Raw genomic sequence first — 16,173 nt, 5'->3', positions numbered from 1 at the left:
AATAAACTGCATCGAATTTAGGAAGTAAACTGACCCTAGAAATTACAGGATCACTGTCCAACAGCTTTGTCCAAAATTCAGGCTTTGTTTTAAAAGGGGAAAGTCTTGAAAGAAAAGAATGCAGTAGAAATAGGTGTAAATGGATTTTCTTAAAAGTTTAACACAAACATTTGTCTAATAACTTTCAGCATTGGAAGACTTCAGTCAGGATTATGTAAGCAACACAGAGCAGACTGCAACTGGCAGGTTTCACTGTCCAGGCTGCATAAACAAGAGAAGGTTCAAAGCAAGATGGCAAGAATGTTGAAAGGTATGAATTGGCTTTTTTCTTCTTTTTTTTTTCTTTTTTTTCGTATGAAGAGATAGTAACTAGAACAAACTAGGACAGCATTTGGCTCAGCTCAGGAAAGAGTGACTGAGGGTTATGATCTTTGTATGGAAAGTCATGCCTAAGATGGATACCGTGAATAGGGATTACTCATTCCTTCTCAGGAACCACAGGCCTGAAATTGAACTGTTAGGCTTCAGGTTTAAAACAAACGAAGTTTGTTTATTTGTTTGTTTTCAGACGATGCATATTTTAATAGCAGATCTTGTTGCTACCAAACGTTATGGCAGTCAAATTATAAATAAATTAAAAAATAACTAGACAAATTCATAAAGAAATGGAGTATTAAATATGATCAGGCAAATGCAAACCTGAACTCAGAAAGTCCATGAACTAGAGATTGCTACAATTTGAAAGGGGAATACTGGAGAGGAACCCTCTCTTTAAGTAGCCTGTTTCATACACTTCTTTTGTAAGGGTATATTAGTGGTCCTACTCACAGATGGGCCACTCCTCCAGCCTGTGTCAGGACAGCTGTTCTGGAGCACGGACAGTGAATGATTGATGTAAATGATGGTGACAAAAAGGTTTATGATGGGGAAGGAAAAAAGGGAAAGAGGCAGAGAGCTTTGCTAAAACTAGTGTCTTCAGTGGGCTCTTTTCTTTCAGAATGGATGTTAGATGCAGTTGTGCTCCTTTTAAAGTAAAGTAGCTGAAACAGCGTCTGAGGCAAAGCAGGTCAGGCTTTGCCATGATTAGGCAGGAGGTTAAGTGTGAAGGCAGACAGCTAGGCATGGCTTGGGAGCTGTGTGCAGGAGAAAAAGTGTACATTCAAGTTTCAGCAGAGAGGCCCAGATTCGTCACCGGAGCTGACTGAGAGGAGAGTGGAAAGTCAGGGAACAGCCAGGGAAGCCCTAGTCCTGTGACCCTTCTAAAAGCTAAGCAAGAGCACTGTTGAGTGAAATGTTCTAAAATGAACAGAAATAAGAAATCTTGAAATATGGAGTGGTATTTTCCTTTACGACATGATTGATGTTTCAGAAAGGAAACAGCACTCTGTGTGCTGCCTTTGCAGGTATGCATCAAAGAGCTGTCTGACTCATTTACCAGTTTCTTCTACTAATGGAAGTGTGCTTCAGATCTGAAGTACTGCCATAACCAATCAGAGTGGTGACTGTAATTCTGTTTCCTGATTGTGCCAACAGTGTTTCAGATCTTCCTGGTGAATAATAGAGCCCCAGCCTTTGGTATGGGTATCAGACAGTCTACAGACTAAAGTTAAGGGAGGAAGAGATGATACCAAAGGAGCTTGTTTACAGAAGAAGAAAATTGGGAAAGGGATTTTCATCTTTTCTGTTGTTCCATCAGCCTCCCTTTTTTTCTGGCATGAAAGTGTCTTCAGATACACTCTGTACACAGAAGGTTGTGATCGTGTTCTGGAAGGAGATTTTCCTGAAAAAGTAAGAGATGGATGAGCCTATAAAGGTTATGTAGGACTAGGAAAATGAAGATAATCAATGCAGTGAAGGAGATAGGTTGGTTTCATGGACCGTCTAATTCTGATCTTTAATAGCCCTTTGGTTTCAGTTGGCTGAATGGTTTTCAATGGCACAAGAAAGAGATAGATAACTACATAAGATGAAAAAGAAGGAAAAATAAGATTTTTTGTTTGTTTGTTTTGGTTTTGTTTTGTTTTTTGTTATTTTTAAAAATTCTATTTCTGGGAGAGTTTCTCCTTTCATCTGGCCAGGCCATAGGATCTTGTAAACATTTTTTGTTTGCAGTGTGGAATTTACTATTTATTAAAATGGCTTCCCATGGCCTCAGCTGTTTGATTCAGGATCTAATAAGTGACTGGTGATTCGTCAGGCTGTCACTCTATAGAGAAATCAAATTCTTTTGCCCGTTGGCCATCATTTTAATAGTGAATCATGGTGTTGGTACAGCGCCTGGCCCTGCTTTCTGGTGAGACCCTGGCTTGTGCCTGAAATGTAAATCATCCTCCTCTCTACCTCTAATACATGTATATCAGCAGGGATTTTTATCCTTCAGAGGGTAAGTCTGTATTTGTGATAAAAGTGCTGGCTCAATTTCACAAATATTAACAGCACTGGAAATTGTTATCAGACAGTGATGGACTAAGTTGCTCCAGCATCTTTGAGCCATTCCTCAAGCAACATGCACAGGACTTTCATTTCTGTCTGTCTCCAAGAGCTCCCTGTAGTCCAGCTTTCTTTTTCCCCCCCTCTTAACTTGGGTCTTGAACTGTGGATTATCAGCATTTTTGCAGTATTTCTGGCTTGGCTGAATCCCTATGGCTCTTCCATTTGGGAATTTGTAATGGCAATGCACACTATGGACAGCAGCCTTTTTTAATGCAGACACCACTGAATCTTGGCAGTGTAAAGAAATAATCCCATGACTGGTAAAACTGATGGAGTTTACTGTCCCATAGCTGCATTCCACAGCCCAAACCTTCCCACCAGAATAACCCAGATTTTCCTCTTTTTGTTCACTGTAACTCACATCATAGTATGGCACTCTCAACTTGGACCGAATCCTATGTAACCCACCCCATGGTATAAGCTGGGCAGGGAGCAGCTGCCAAACATAATTATTCAGTCTCTGCTGCATGCTTTCCCCTTTCAGCCTTTGTACACTTTGCTAATTTTCAGTGAACCTGTAAGAACTAATTTCTGTTTCCTGAATTGGATTGCAATTTACCAACAGGTTCAAAAGTTACTGAAGGTATAGTGGAAAACTGGAAAGCAGACTAAGCCAGCAAAAACAAATAATAAGAGAATAAGAATCTTAAAATAGCAAAGGTACATGTGTCTGCAGTTACTGATGCTGAATAACTATGTTGGTGTAGGAACATATGGTCTTAAAATAACTGAGAATTAGTTTAGCTCTTAGCTATCCTTGATGTTCTTGAACAGCCTTGCTGCAGGAGTAGTGAGAGCAAACCATCTACACCACTTTTCGGTGGAGTTTATTTCATTCATGAATGGGATTATACAATGCCTGCCTGCAGAAAAAAAGAAAAAAGAAAAAAATATGTAAAGTGTCTGGAAACACGATGGCTTTTCTAGTCCCATGTTCCCACCTGCAATCTGTAACCCTCCAAGAGCAAAATAAAGCATCCCAGGTCTTTCAGACCCCTCCAAAGATTATATCTGCATGTCAGTCTTCTTCCCATATGCTTTTTTTTGCTGATGATGGCATCACTTTCCTGGTTGAGGGAATCCTTTTAACATTAGTCAAAGTTCTTATAGTTTGAACTTAACTGCACAGATGGGCAGTAAAAAGAGGATTTCAGGAAAAAAAAGTTTTCTGCTGTAATCCCAAAATGTTGGCAGGTGGGTGGCTCTGAAGTCATCCTCATCACTTGTTTTCAGGAGACTTGCTGAAATCCCTTGTTTAAATTCTGTTAAACTAACTCAACAGAATTACGCAAGAAACCTCTCAGCACAGTTGGTCACACGTCCAAAAATGAGGACAACAGCAGAGATATTCAGCTTGGCTTGTAGGTCAGCCAGCTGATTATAGGATTTTCCCATTACAGAGGTAGATAAAACCTTTTGCAACAGCAGGACTGATGCACTAATTGTGCTGTAAGATCTGATGAGCCCACAGGGGTATTTTACAGCTCCAGCTTTGTGTATACATGTCACGTTCTTTGACATGTGTGAAAAGGTGAACCCAGGGAAAATCCTACGGATTCCAGAGAAATCTGGAATTAGAGCTGAATCTGTTCTGCAGGAATAGAGCAGAGCTTTCAGACAGCTGCACCCTTCTCTGTTTTCTTTCTTCATTTTTAGATGCATAGTAAATTTCCCATTTCCAGAAGTAGCTTGCATAGAACTTCAGGTAGGCTTCAAAGGAGGAGGCACAAAGAGGGAATGGAGACATACAAGTATCTATCATGCTCTGCCCTTTCTCACTTTCTTGCCTGCCTCACTTTTCCTCTTCTCAGCTCCCAGCTGGGTCTGTAGCTGGGAGGGTGGATGGAGCTCTCCTGTAGCTCAGCAGCCAGTTGCCTATGGCAGCCACGCATCTGTGCAAGGCTCAGCTGTGTCCCTGGCACCCAGGGCCAGCTGCTCCCTGCAGACATGCTCTGGCCCACTGGCGTCCACCTGCCTCCCCATGGGCACAGCTGAGCAACGTGGCCATGATAGCAGCTAAGTCCTGACCACCCATGGCTAATTAATTCACCCTTCTTGTACATGTGCAGCTGTACAGGCTCCTGTGGGCTCAGTCACACCAGGATCCTGGGGATCCTGTCCGTGCAGGGGGGTAACAAAACCTCTGGCCACAATGCCCCTGAAAAGCCTACTGACCCCTTTGTGCGTGGCAGCCCCATTTGTCAGGCAAGGGCTTTTAGAGAGGGTGGGAGAAGGGTCTCTGGAGACATCGCAGGGTTCCACCCGGGGACAACTTGCAGGGTGTCTGGGCCCCAGAGGCCAAGGGGGAGCACCGGAGGCTGCGGGTGGGTTTTTCTGGACTCCCAGGCAGGCTGGTGAAGAGAGCATTGCAGAGCAGCTGCTGCTGTTACAGCTCTCCTGCCAGCTCCACTCCTCCCGATGCCATTCCTACCTCCAGGATTTTTCCCTGACTCACAGCATCACCATCCAAAAGTCTCCCTGGAGGAAGGTATCTGCCTGCTGGTTTGTCTCTTTATCCTTTGCCTCATCCACGGGAGAAGGGAGGAAAAAAAGCTATAAGCAATCAGCTCGCCTGCTTCTTTTTCCTTTTTTGTTTCCCCCTCCTGCTCCCTTCCTGTTGCCAAGGGGGGTTAAAATCCCCTTCTGGAAGGAGCTTTTCTAGGTCCATGCATGGACGGCAGCAAATTGGGAGAGGTGAGCAGCCGGCAGAAGATGTGAGAGCTGGAAGGGCCGTGCTGTGGGAGTGGTCCTCGCTTTGTGTGCAGGCGAGGCAGTGAGTGTGCAGCCTCCCACTCTGGGTGCATCTTTTTTTGGATGCTGTGCAGTTCCCTGTGTGAAATGCTTTTTTGGTTAAAAGAGGAAGAGATGTCACATCAGGAGCTCACCCAGCGACTGACTACGGTTATCACCCATGTGGGTAAGACATCTTTATTTTTCTTCTCACTACATTTGTGTAGATTTGGGGGCCCTGTCCCCCAGGAGGTGCTGATGTTCTGTGCAGGCAGGAAGCCTTTGTGTGACAATATCACACCTGTGCATGAAATAGGAGCCATCAGCAGATTGCAAACCCATGACTTTGAGCAATTAGATACCCTTTTATTGATGGTTTCATTTGTTTTTCAAGCATGCAGTTTTTTGAAAAGCAGAAACAATAAGAGCAAAGAGTGTCCTACCTGTGAACTGATCTCTGTAAAATACCTAAGCTCAGTCTTTGCAGGAAGGTGGTGGAGAAAAGGGAGTGGTGGAAGAACGATAGAGCAACAGCAGTGCTGATGTGCTTTGCATTTCCTTGCGATACTGGAATAGCAGCCCATTCTCAGAGTCTTTCATTGCCACTGATATTTCAAGGGTTCTGGAAGGTGCTAGGACAGGATCTGAAATGCTCTTCTCCATGTCAGGTTTGATTTTACTGTTTGCTAATCTTCAAATGCTAGTGAACACAGGTAAGGCCCTATACTATGCACTGGCATTCTTACAAGTCTATGCTGGCTACCCACTTGCTGGCGTTGGTGACCAAGCTACAAGGAACAAATAACCTGAAACTAGCAAGACAGTGGGAGATGCTGGTGATGAAAATATCAACTGAGAAAAAATTTTGGGACCCTTTTTTTGTTATGTATACTTGAGTGAAAGCAGATTGTGGCTGTGTTCCATCATGTAAAGACAACGTTTTCAGTTGAATTGCATGGGAGCAAATTTTATAGCTGTCAGTGTTTGTAATGGAGTATGTGTTGTGAATGCCAAGGATGTTTTACAGGTTCATGAAATGCCTTTGCCATTTACTTTGCTCAGTCTGTGTATAAAACATGGTGTGACCAAAATGTGGCTTTGGAGAATATACAGTTAAGATTTTAGACCACGGTTCTTCTTGGGTTTGATATTAGCTGTAGCAGTTGAACTAGGTTTAAGAAAGCAAATGCAATTGGTAGCTTACCTAAAGAAATAGCACAAAAGCAGATTTAAACTGGATAAAGTACTTCAGATCAGGTCCTGTCTCTCCAAGCTCTTCTCCAAGGATCAGTCTTGGTGCTCCTGGTAACCTCAGCTGGGGTTTGGTATGGAAGAGAGAGTATGGTTGCCAGGAGAGCTTGCAGCATCAGCCTGTTTGACCCAGTGGTGCCAACATGAGTTGCTTTGCAATTGTACAAATTCAGATTGACACGAAGTCACATGAAATCACATTTTTATTATGAAGATTTGTGTTTCAATATGAGGCACATTCAGATTGACATAATGTCACATGAATTCCATTATTTTTGTGACAATTTGGGATTCAATATGAGACACATTTAATTTTTTTTAGGAAGAGTATTTGAGTGGAGCCAAAGAGATTTGTGCATCTCCTGGTTTTCCTGTTAGACTCAATACAGGTCCCTATCATCCATGTTGAGGACCCTCCTTGGTGTCAGGAGGGGTTTGTTAATGGTAACATAGCATTATATTAGCATTTAGCAATGTAGGAAATTGTTCTGGGCACTAAAAAGATGTTCATGAACCTTTGCCCTGTTCCTTGACAAATAGAAAGGTTTCTGGGTCATGTGGCTGAGGCTAGACAGTCTCACTGGTTTCCTGGAGGTCAACCAGCAGGTCAGTTCTACAGAGAGGAATGAAGCTCTCAGATCTTGTTTTGGTTTGGGTTTTGGATTGGGTTGGTTTTTTGTTGGGTTTTTTTTTGTTGTTGTTTGGTTGCGTTTTTTTGTTTGTGTTTTTTGGGGGTGGAGTTTGGTTTTTTGGGTTTGGTTTGGGTTTGGTTTTTTTTTTGGTTTGGGTTGGGTTGGGTTGGGTTTTTTCCATTTCACACTGAGGCAGGAGCCTTGTCCACCAGCTTCCATCAGAGGAGGATAATCCCACCATTTTCCCAGCCATTCAAGACCTAGAAATCAGAACCTACTTGTGGAGTCTGCCTGCCTTTTTGTAGGTGGTGCTAATTTTTTATCAAATCATGGAACTGGAAAATGCATCTGTACAAAAATGGAAGCAAGTAATGTTGAAATTGTTACTGGCTGAAGGAAGAACATTTCTTCCAAACCCACTGATGATGCACCATATTTATGAATCACACTTTGTAACATGAGTTGCCTTAGCTGAGTCAGCAGTAGCCTATCAAAACAGTAATTCCTGTGTGGCTGCAGGGGTCTCTTCAAAGTTCAGTGGGAATCTTTACAGCTCCAAGAAGTGAAAGGGATCTTCTCCTTAGCAAACTGAGGGAATGCCTCACCATGAACATACTTTATAGCGTTTCGTATTTTTACAGCATCTATCACCCTAATGTTACTGCTTGGACTGATGGCATTCAACCTGTCTAGAATGTAGCCAGCTCTTGGTTGGGAGCATAGCTCTTGGCTCCTCCAGTAGTAGGAGGGAATAAACTTATTCACAAAAATTGCAAGAGGCCAAACAGAACTTTGTAGGAGCATTAAAAAGAAAGGTCTTTATATTTGCAGCAAAACCTTTATGGGATCATTTTGGTCTGTGTGAAGTAGATTACACACCGGTTTATTTTTAATGTGTCAATAAGAGTGTCACAAACATAGTTAATTGCCTGGAGCTCAACTTGTCTGTCCCGGGCAGAAGCTTTGATCCGTCATTAGCTGGCTCATGTTGTGTTAGACAGTTCATGGACTTGTTTAAAAAAAGGCCTCTTAGCCTGCTACAGACTTCGTACATATAGCTACCTGCTTCACCCAGGTTAAAATCAAAGCACTGAAGTTATTTACCTACCACCACAGCAGCTATCTTAACTTGGTACTTTTCTAGTACCACACACCCTGCCACGTAGCACATCTTTACACAGTGTCAAACAATAGAGGACCAAATTAGATCTCTTAAATAGCCCTGTGCTCCCTCAGCCTCTCTGAGATTATTCCTAATTGCCTTGGTATGGGTGAGGTAATGGAGCCACTGCAGGTGTCTAAGATTTCAGGGACTTCCTCCCTAGGCAGGAGTAGTTTGTGAGTGCTAGCAGGCTTTCTGCTTGCTAGGAAAGATTTAGTGCAAAATGTTGCTCAGTCTTTTTACCAAACTTCATCAAGATTATTTTTTTTTTAATTTAACCTACTTTCATTAGACTTGATAGTTGGAAGTGCTGGGAAACACTCATCTCTTTTGAAAAAAGCTTGTCCTTTGGGTAGGTGGGCAAGTGGCAGTTCTTCTGTGATGGGGAAGGAAGAAGCTTTGCTGGGTGGCATGTCTGGTGCTGACAGCAGGATTGTTTGCATGTGGGAATGGTAGAGCTCTTCCAGCTTGTGAAGCCCACCAGAATATGCTTTTGTGCACTTGCTACGCACTCACACTTGGCAGTTGGTTCCCTGAAGTCTGATGCCAGGTTTGCTATGTGTGGGCAATGTCCTGGGCACAGTTACGCACAAAAGCACCTCCACCCAGTGCCCCATTTTCCTCAGGTTTTTATTCTTAAAATGATTTTATAATAAGATGAAGCTTCCACAACTGACAGCTGTCTCAAAAGGAAACAGCAGAGCTTGGCTCTTCTTTATTACCAGTAAAGAATTCCACGGCACATTAGAAGCAGGGTTTTCTTAGAGGCTCCCTTAACTTTCCATTAAGTTGTAAGAAAGAGCTCCTCACATCTTCAAATGGCAACTGGATCCAGGTGAGCTATCTGTTAGCATCCCTGGTAGGGGAGGCACTGATGTGAAATTACAGAAAGCAGTACATTGCACAATTGATATATACAAGAAAAAGACCCATATGTTCATATCAGCTTTCATCTGGTTTTACACTCTTATTTACCCAACAAGAATTTGCCCATTTTATGCCAAAAAAAAAAAAAAAAAAAAAAGAATTTAAGCAACTTGATGGAGATCAAAAGGGAAATCAGTGGCAGAACTTGGTTTAGGATTGGCATCTCAGGGCTTATGCAGTCTCTTAAAATTCCTGTCTGTTCACCATGGTGGGTCAATTCCTACCGCTCTTGGCTTAACTACCAGCTCTGAGGAGCAGAATAAAATACCTGTGTGTGTGAAGAGAAGCTGTGCTACAATTTGTGACAGGAAGTGGAGGATGATGCTGCTTCTACTTGACTGTGTGAGAGGAATTTAGGTCAGCAGAATGGAATAACCCAAGCTGGCACTTGTCCGAGGCCAATGGCTTAGCATCACAAGTCCCAGAATCTGTTTTATGCTGCAAAGCCACGAATAATCTAATATGTCACAGCTGGATAGATGGTTGCAAGGTTTCTGATCTGCGCCTGCCTACAAGAACACACAAAAGAGATTTTTTGAGAAATTAGCTTCCAAGGTACCATATCAAATAGGCCTTCTGCTACTTCTATGCAAAGGCTTAAATCAAGGCAATGGAAATTCCACAGCCTGCAACAGAAAATTCTTCCCTTTGTTTTAGAGCATTCATGCATTTGAGGAACTCTTTTCGAACCACTGATTCTATGGCTCTGTTCTACTTCCAGTTTTCTGGTGAGCAGTGAGAGGCGATTGGTCTTTTCCACTGATCACACCAGGTTTCCTTACCCAAAAGCAATATACCAGCGTGGAATGTGCATCTATCAATGTATTCCAAATGAAACAGAACAATAGATAACTACAGAAATGTATTTGCTAAACTTCCTTGGGATCTCATGCTAACAAAAAGTGGTAGTGTAGAGTTCTTTCGCCCATTAACCTACTTCTATTTTAAAATTTGCCTTCTGTTTTGAACTGTTGGCCAATTTTTACCAAATTTGATGAAGTGATAAAGGTCACAAAATATTAAGTTCATGCAAATTATGAAAATAGTGACGGAAGAGAAAGATGCAATTAGTGAACAAAAGACTAATAAGCTCATTGTATTAGACCTCAGAGAATCCACATGTGACAGTGGCGTGGGGGAAAGGAGGGGTAATAATTTATCTTTTTTAGTTTCACAGCTTTAAAAAGCTGCTTGGTTTCATCTTTGTTCCTACATTGTGGTTATTAATTTTACCCCATTCTATATGGCTTATTCTGTGCAGCTGTTTCACTGGGAACTGTTTAGAAAGGAACTATTTAAAAGTGTTTTGCTAATGCTGCAAAGTTTGTGTCTATAAAAAGTGGAAATCAAGCTTTCACAGAAATCCATGAAAAATGTGCAGATGTGCCTAGCACACTCTCCAAAATGTAGCATATTACAAGTTTAAAGCCCACATTCTAACCTTGGTTGTTGAGGCATGATCAGAAATAAAGTCCATAAGAAATTGTAATGGGGTGGGAAGCCAGAACACTAGTTTGGCTTTGTCTCAAGGCAAAATATTTATGTGATAGTTTGGCCTCATGTTTAGGGAGAGAGAGGTGACTGAAAAGCTTCCCAGAACCAGTACAAACAGTAGCATGCACTAAGGCTGCTTCTGCTTCAGGAAAGAACAGCTCAGAGGGGTTTGTATTCTACATTCAGTCTTTTACTTTAGCTGAATACTTTTTCATACGGGATGTGACTCTGACTCTATCATTAGCAGCATTCAAGAGAAAATTAGAAAAATCCTGCAATATCCAGGTGTGTTGCCATTAATAATTTCTGTTACAGCAGCATGCAGTAAGCAGAGCCATGCAGAGTTGCACAGAACTGAAAGGCTGCTTACAGCCCTGGCTGTTTTCTTATTTATTGATATCCTCCCCAAAACTGGCTGTTAAACCTTGAGCTTTCATTCTCAAGCCAGTAAGAGACCAGTATGTTGGGAAGAAAAGGGAATAGGAGTAGCTACCATCCGCCATCTGCTTGCTGCAGGCTTTTCACACTTTCTACTTATGCATTTTGTGATGGCAACTGGTGGAGACAGGGTACTAGGCTGGATGGACCTGAGGTGTGATCCAATCTGTCAATCTGTAGGTCACCGTCTGTTTCAAAAGCCCCCACATTGCTGCTGTTAAATCTAATGTCTCCCTCTGTCCTTTATTTTTTAGCCTATCTCAGTAATGGCTTGTAGGTGTTTGTTTCTTGGAGGGAATGCATGGAGGAGTGTTTAACATGCAAGGAAATTATTAAAGCAAAGTCAGGAGGCAGGATCCAAGTTTTACTGTTAGCACTGGTGGTGGCCATGGCCCCTTCCACAGCTATGCACACCGGGCACTGGGTCCTGTGCATCCTTAGAAAGCTCTGCTGGGCTCTGTAGTTTGTCTGTTGGTGCCTGGAAAGCAGTTGTGACTGAAACGAATTATTCTAAGATGCATGTTTCAGTTACAGTCAAGTCTATAGTGTGCTTCTTGGGTCAGCTCTTCTCTTCTTGGCTTTCCTGAACCACCTCTGCCTCAGGACTGTATTTCAGACAGTGTTAGTCCTCTATGGCAGTTTTACTACAGCAGAAAGCAGGAACTACTGCCTTCCAGAGCAGGCTTTTGCAAACACTGTGTGGTGGTATTCTGTTGGGTTTTGTTCGGTTTGTTTGCTTTTTGTTTGGGTTTTCTTTTTTTTTTTTGAGAGGGGTGGGGTGGGGGTGGGAAGGTTGGTTATTAAGGAATAATTTAAAAAAGGAAGAATGAGGTAGCGTAGGTCACAAGCAAGGGAAAAGTGATTTCTTACAGCATCATTCAATGAGCTAGTCATTGAGCTCATTGACTCATTGACATTGAAGAGCTGTGGCACTTCCCCCTCTCCTCTTAAACACCCCAAAACAAGCCCAGTGTTACTTGGAAGGAGTAGGCTGGGGGACTCTCCAGGGGAAAGCAGTATAGGAGGTTTCCTCCTGTGTGAGGTCTCTGGGTCAGGCACAATGAAAGCTGCTGGTGCTGACAGAAGTCATCTCTTGCTAACAGGGTAGGTAGTTGTGACCATTCTGCACTGCGAAGTTCCAAGATTAAAAAGGAAATAGGGCCAAAAGGAGGTAGAGAGAACTCCCTGTCTGTTCCCATCTCTGTGGCAGAGGGAAGCTCAGATGGCCTCATTGGAAATTAAGCCGACATCTGTCACAATTCCAGGCAGCTTGTTAAATACAAGGGCCTTTTTCCACTTGCCTCATCTTTTATTTAATTCTTTTTCTCACCTTCCATATGGTGCCTGAATCCAAGAGATCCTGAGAGGACGTCTCTCTGGGGCAAACAGGTTCAGCACTTGGGAAGGTACTTGCAGCACAAGACTGTCTCAATGTGTACAGTATAAGCTAAGCAATTTCATTGCTGTTACTCCTTTCTCACTTCTGCACCATGTTTCAGCTCCTGAGGAATGACTTGGCTTTCAATCTAGGATGAACCTCTCTGGATGAGGCTTGATGACTGCTAGGGTCATTTTAACAGCACAGTGTCTGGTACATGACACTAGCCCCATTTGTATATTTTCTCCTGTTTTTCAGTGCTGGGCTTGTGTTCAAGCATTAGGGAGAAGATAAACCATAAATGTTTTGTGTTAGTGCTGATGCTGTTGCTCACTGACTGAGCCTCCTGTACCTCACTTCAGAGTTCAGCATCTGGATTTCCGCAGGTGGTCAGTGAGTCGGTGACTGGGAGAAGTCTGAGTTCTCTACAAAGCTGCCTGCTCCTACTCACATAGGAAAATGCTGGAGAATGATGTGAAAGGGATAACATGGCATATGGATCATTATTAGTCAGTCAGCTTTGGTGACTCACACTAACCAGTGCAGCAGACACAGCCAGTGTTGAAACCAAGGAGCAGGAGGGAGACAGGGTGAAGAAACAGCCAACTTTTACATGCCTAGATGGAAAAACATCACTTGTAAATACCTTAAGTGATCGGTAAATCATGGCAAGGAGGGAGGAACTGCTCTGAGACCAGAAACACTGTAAAGAAAAGCTCATGTGTTTTGTGGAGGAAAAAGCACAGCAAGCTCCTCTTTGGCATAGGGACAGATGTGTAGGGGACAACTGGGTTGAGATCAAGATATCTTCAAGCTCCACTGTCATGTAAGCACACCAGAGATGACATCTGTGAGTCCAGAGACATAACTGCCTTTGAGGAGTCGTAGGCTCATGAACTGGAAGAGAGCCACGTCCACCATGTGAACTCAGGCTGGTATAAGTCTGAAGCAACAGCATTTATTCAAGGGTGAAACACATAATGTTTGTATACATCCACTTGTCATTTGCAGTGCAGCATTACAGGAGGCTGATGCCTTTTCAGCAGAGGCCTGCAAATAATTTAGCATTAATGATTAGTCCTTTATTCTGTTTTCTATTAGAATATTCCTTACAATGTAGTAGGGGATGAAGCACTGAATTGAGATAGACAATTCCAAATTGCAGTGGACCTTAGTTTACCTTAGGATTTAGTTTACAGAGCTGCTGTGTTCTGTCTCCATCTTTTCCAGCCATTGGAAGGACCTGACACTACAGAAAAATATCCCAGACAATATGGCCAAGGGAAAAACAGGCTACCAGGATCAAAAATCCATGCTATCATGAAATAATTGTCTATTTTGTTTACCAGAACACGCACACAATAGCTCGAAACCAGCTTTGCACCTTCTGTGCATTGTGAGTGTTCTTGAAAATGCGTTGTTCTGAAATCACTGCTGTCATGAAATCTGAGTCCTGAATCCTTTAGGCAAGTCAAGCTAAACAAGCACAGCCAAAGCACTGATTGTCCATGCCTTTGTAGACATGCACTGCCGCTCATTTCAATATCATTACCCTGCCTGCCTCAAAGATGAATTGCGCCCATGGTTTGGCTCTGGTACAAGGGCACCACCTGATGCCCTCTTGATATGAGGACCCAGAGGCTTGTTTGGCACCTCAAGGCAGCCAATCCAGCTCTCCCTCACCTTGGCAAAGCTTCTCTGATTCCAGAGCTACATGAATGCGACAGAGATGAAGTTCTCTGAGAACTCCATTGCAGTAAGGACAGGACTATTACAGTGAATGCAAAGCTGGCTCTCTGGAAGCTGAAACAGAGGTTCAAAGGTCCTTTTTGGGTTGTTAGCCCAGCTTTTGGTTTTAAAAGTCATTGATTCCTGACCTGGATTACTCAAGCATGAGAGTAAAGGTTAAATTGCTGCAGAAGCCAAAATCCTTTGAAACATTGCAAAGAGGTGATGGGAAATGATCTGTCATCAATATTACAACAGAGTGGCTCTGATCCAGAGAGGTGCACAGAGCTCTTTATTTCTGTACGAATAAATGGGCACTCTGCAGGACCAGGTATTTTTGTATGTTTTAAGTGTACTCAGCTATAGCCCCTGCTGCAAACTGTTTTAAAAGGCAGCACAGTGCAGGCATTGCCCTGGGAGCCGAGACCTATGACCTACTGTCTGAATTGTCCTGATTTCATTTGGGGATCTTGGGTCAGTTCCTAGAAGAGCTCAAGGAAAGCCAAGCTAGAAGATCTTGAGTCAGATGCCCCACATCTGTGAGTGCAGGCTATAATCTCTGTGCTTCCAGTTACCTCCATCTGTGTCTCAAAGATTTTGTTTGGAAATCAGCAGCTCTCATCCTGAAACTGTTTATGCACCCACCCGTATCACCTAATATGTGAGCACCCCAGTGGTACTACGTTAGGGCTTTCATAGTATCAATCCATATATTAACACCATATGTAACAGACTTCATATGAGAAAGGCTGGATCTGCCACTTCCGCAGTGCAGGCTGTTGCCTAGGGCAACAAGATACGAGGGGCTGCAAACCATTTAGCTATTGCTTTCTCTGCATGACTGGTATCTGTATGATTTCCAGTTTCCCTTGGGCAATGGATTCTCTACAGCTGGCCCTGGATACAAGAGCAGCTATCTGCAGTTCCAAGACATAAATACAAGCCAAACAATGCAACAGCATTTTGGTCTGCCTGGCAACAGATGCTGACAGGACTCTTCTCCTTCAATACATAGAATCATAGAATCATAGAATCATACAATAGTTAGGGTTGGAAAGGCCCTTAAGATCATCTAGTTCCAACCCCCCTGCCACAGGCAGGGACACCTCGCACTAAACCATGTTGCCCAAGGCTCCATCCAACCTGGCCTTGAACACTGCCAGTGATGGAGCATTCACAACTTCCTTGGGCAACCCATTCCAGTGCCTCACCACCCTCACAGTAAAGAACTTCTTCCTTATATCTAATATGCCTTGAGCTCCAGAGATTTTATAGAAGTTACTCCCACTTAACAGTGGAGAACCACTTCAAGATACTGGGACGTGGATAGGTGAAGAAAATCTAAAACCAGAGATGGTATTTTTCAGAAGTGATTGTTGCCTTTAAATTCTGAGACCTTTAAGGTAGCTGCCATGTTTTAATTATATGTAGATAGAGGATTAGTCCACAATTACTGGCATCTCCAATTATAATTATTGCAATATCTATCATTTAGTTGGGACTGGTTTGTGCAGTTAACCTTGACAGGCTTGACAGGCTGGAGAGGTGGACCAGTATGAACTTCATGAAGTTCCACAAGGCCAAGTGCAAGGTCCTTCACCTGAATTGGGGCAATTCCAAGCACAACTACAGGCTGGGTAGAGAATGGGTTGAGACCAGCCCTAAGGAGAAGGACTTGGGGGTGTTGGTTGATGAGAAGCTCGACATGAGCCAGCAGTGTGCACTCACAGCCCAGAAAGACAACCAGTGTGCTGGGCTGCATCAAAAGCAGTGTGGCCAGCAGGTCAAGGGAGGTGATTCTCCCCTTCTACTCTGGTCTCATGAGCCCCCACCTGAAGTACTGTGTTCAGCTATGGAGCCCTCAACATAAGAAGGACATGGATCTGCTCAAGTGAGTCCGGAGCACCTCTGCTATGAAGACAGACTGAGAGAGCTGGAGT

The 16,173-nt window shown here is 43.2% G+C and overlaps 1 protein-coding gene across 6 annotated transcripts in view; it reads left to right on the top strand.

Annotated features, from left to right (window-relative positions):
- Positions 1–4,918: 4,918 nt before the first annotated feature.
- Positions 4,919–16,173, top strand: part of MCF2L2 (MCF.2 cell line derived transforming sequence-like 2) — a 183,876-nt gene continuing 172,621 nt past the window's right edge. For 4 of the 6 annotated variants that reach the window (XM_030494561.1, XM_030494557.1, XM_030494559.1 and 1 more), the window contains exon 1: positions 4,996–5,410. In XM_030494561.1, coding sequence (XP_030350421.1) covers positions 5,308–5,410 — 103 coding nt within the window. In that variant the 5' untranslated portion in view covers positions 4,996–5,307. The other 2 variants (XM_030494555.1, XM_030494556.1) reach the window with 2 other exon arrangements.

This window comes from Strigops habroptila, chromosome 8 (genome assembly GCF_004027225.2).
Source record: "Strigops habroptila isolate Jane chromosome 8, bStrHab1.2.pri, whole genome shotgun sequence".
Lineage (NCBI taxonomy): Eukaryota > Metazoa > Chordata > Aves > Psittaciformes > Psittacidae > Strigops > Strigops habroptila.
This window is presented reverse-complemented; position numbering and strand designations above follow the sequence as displayed.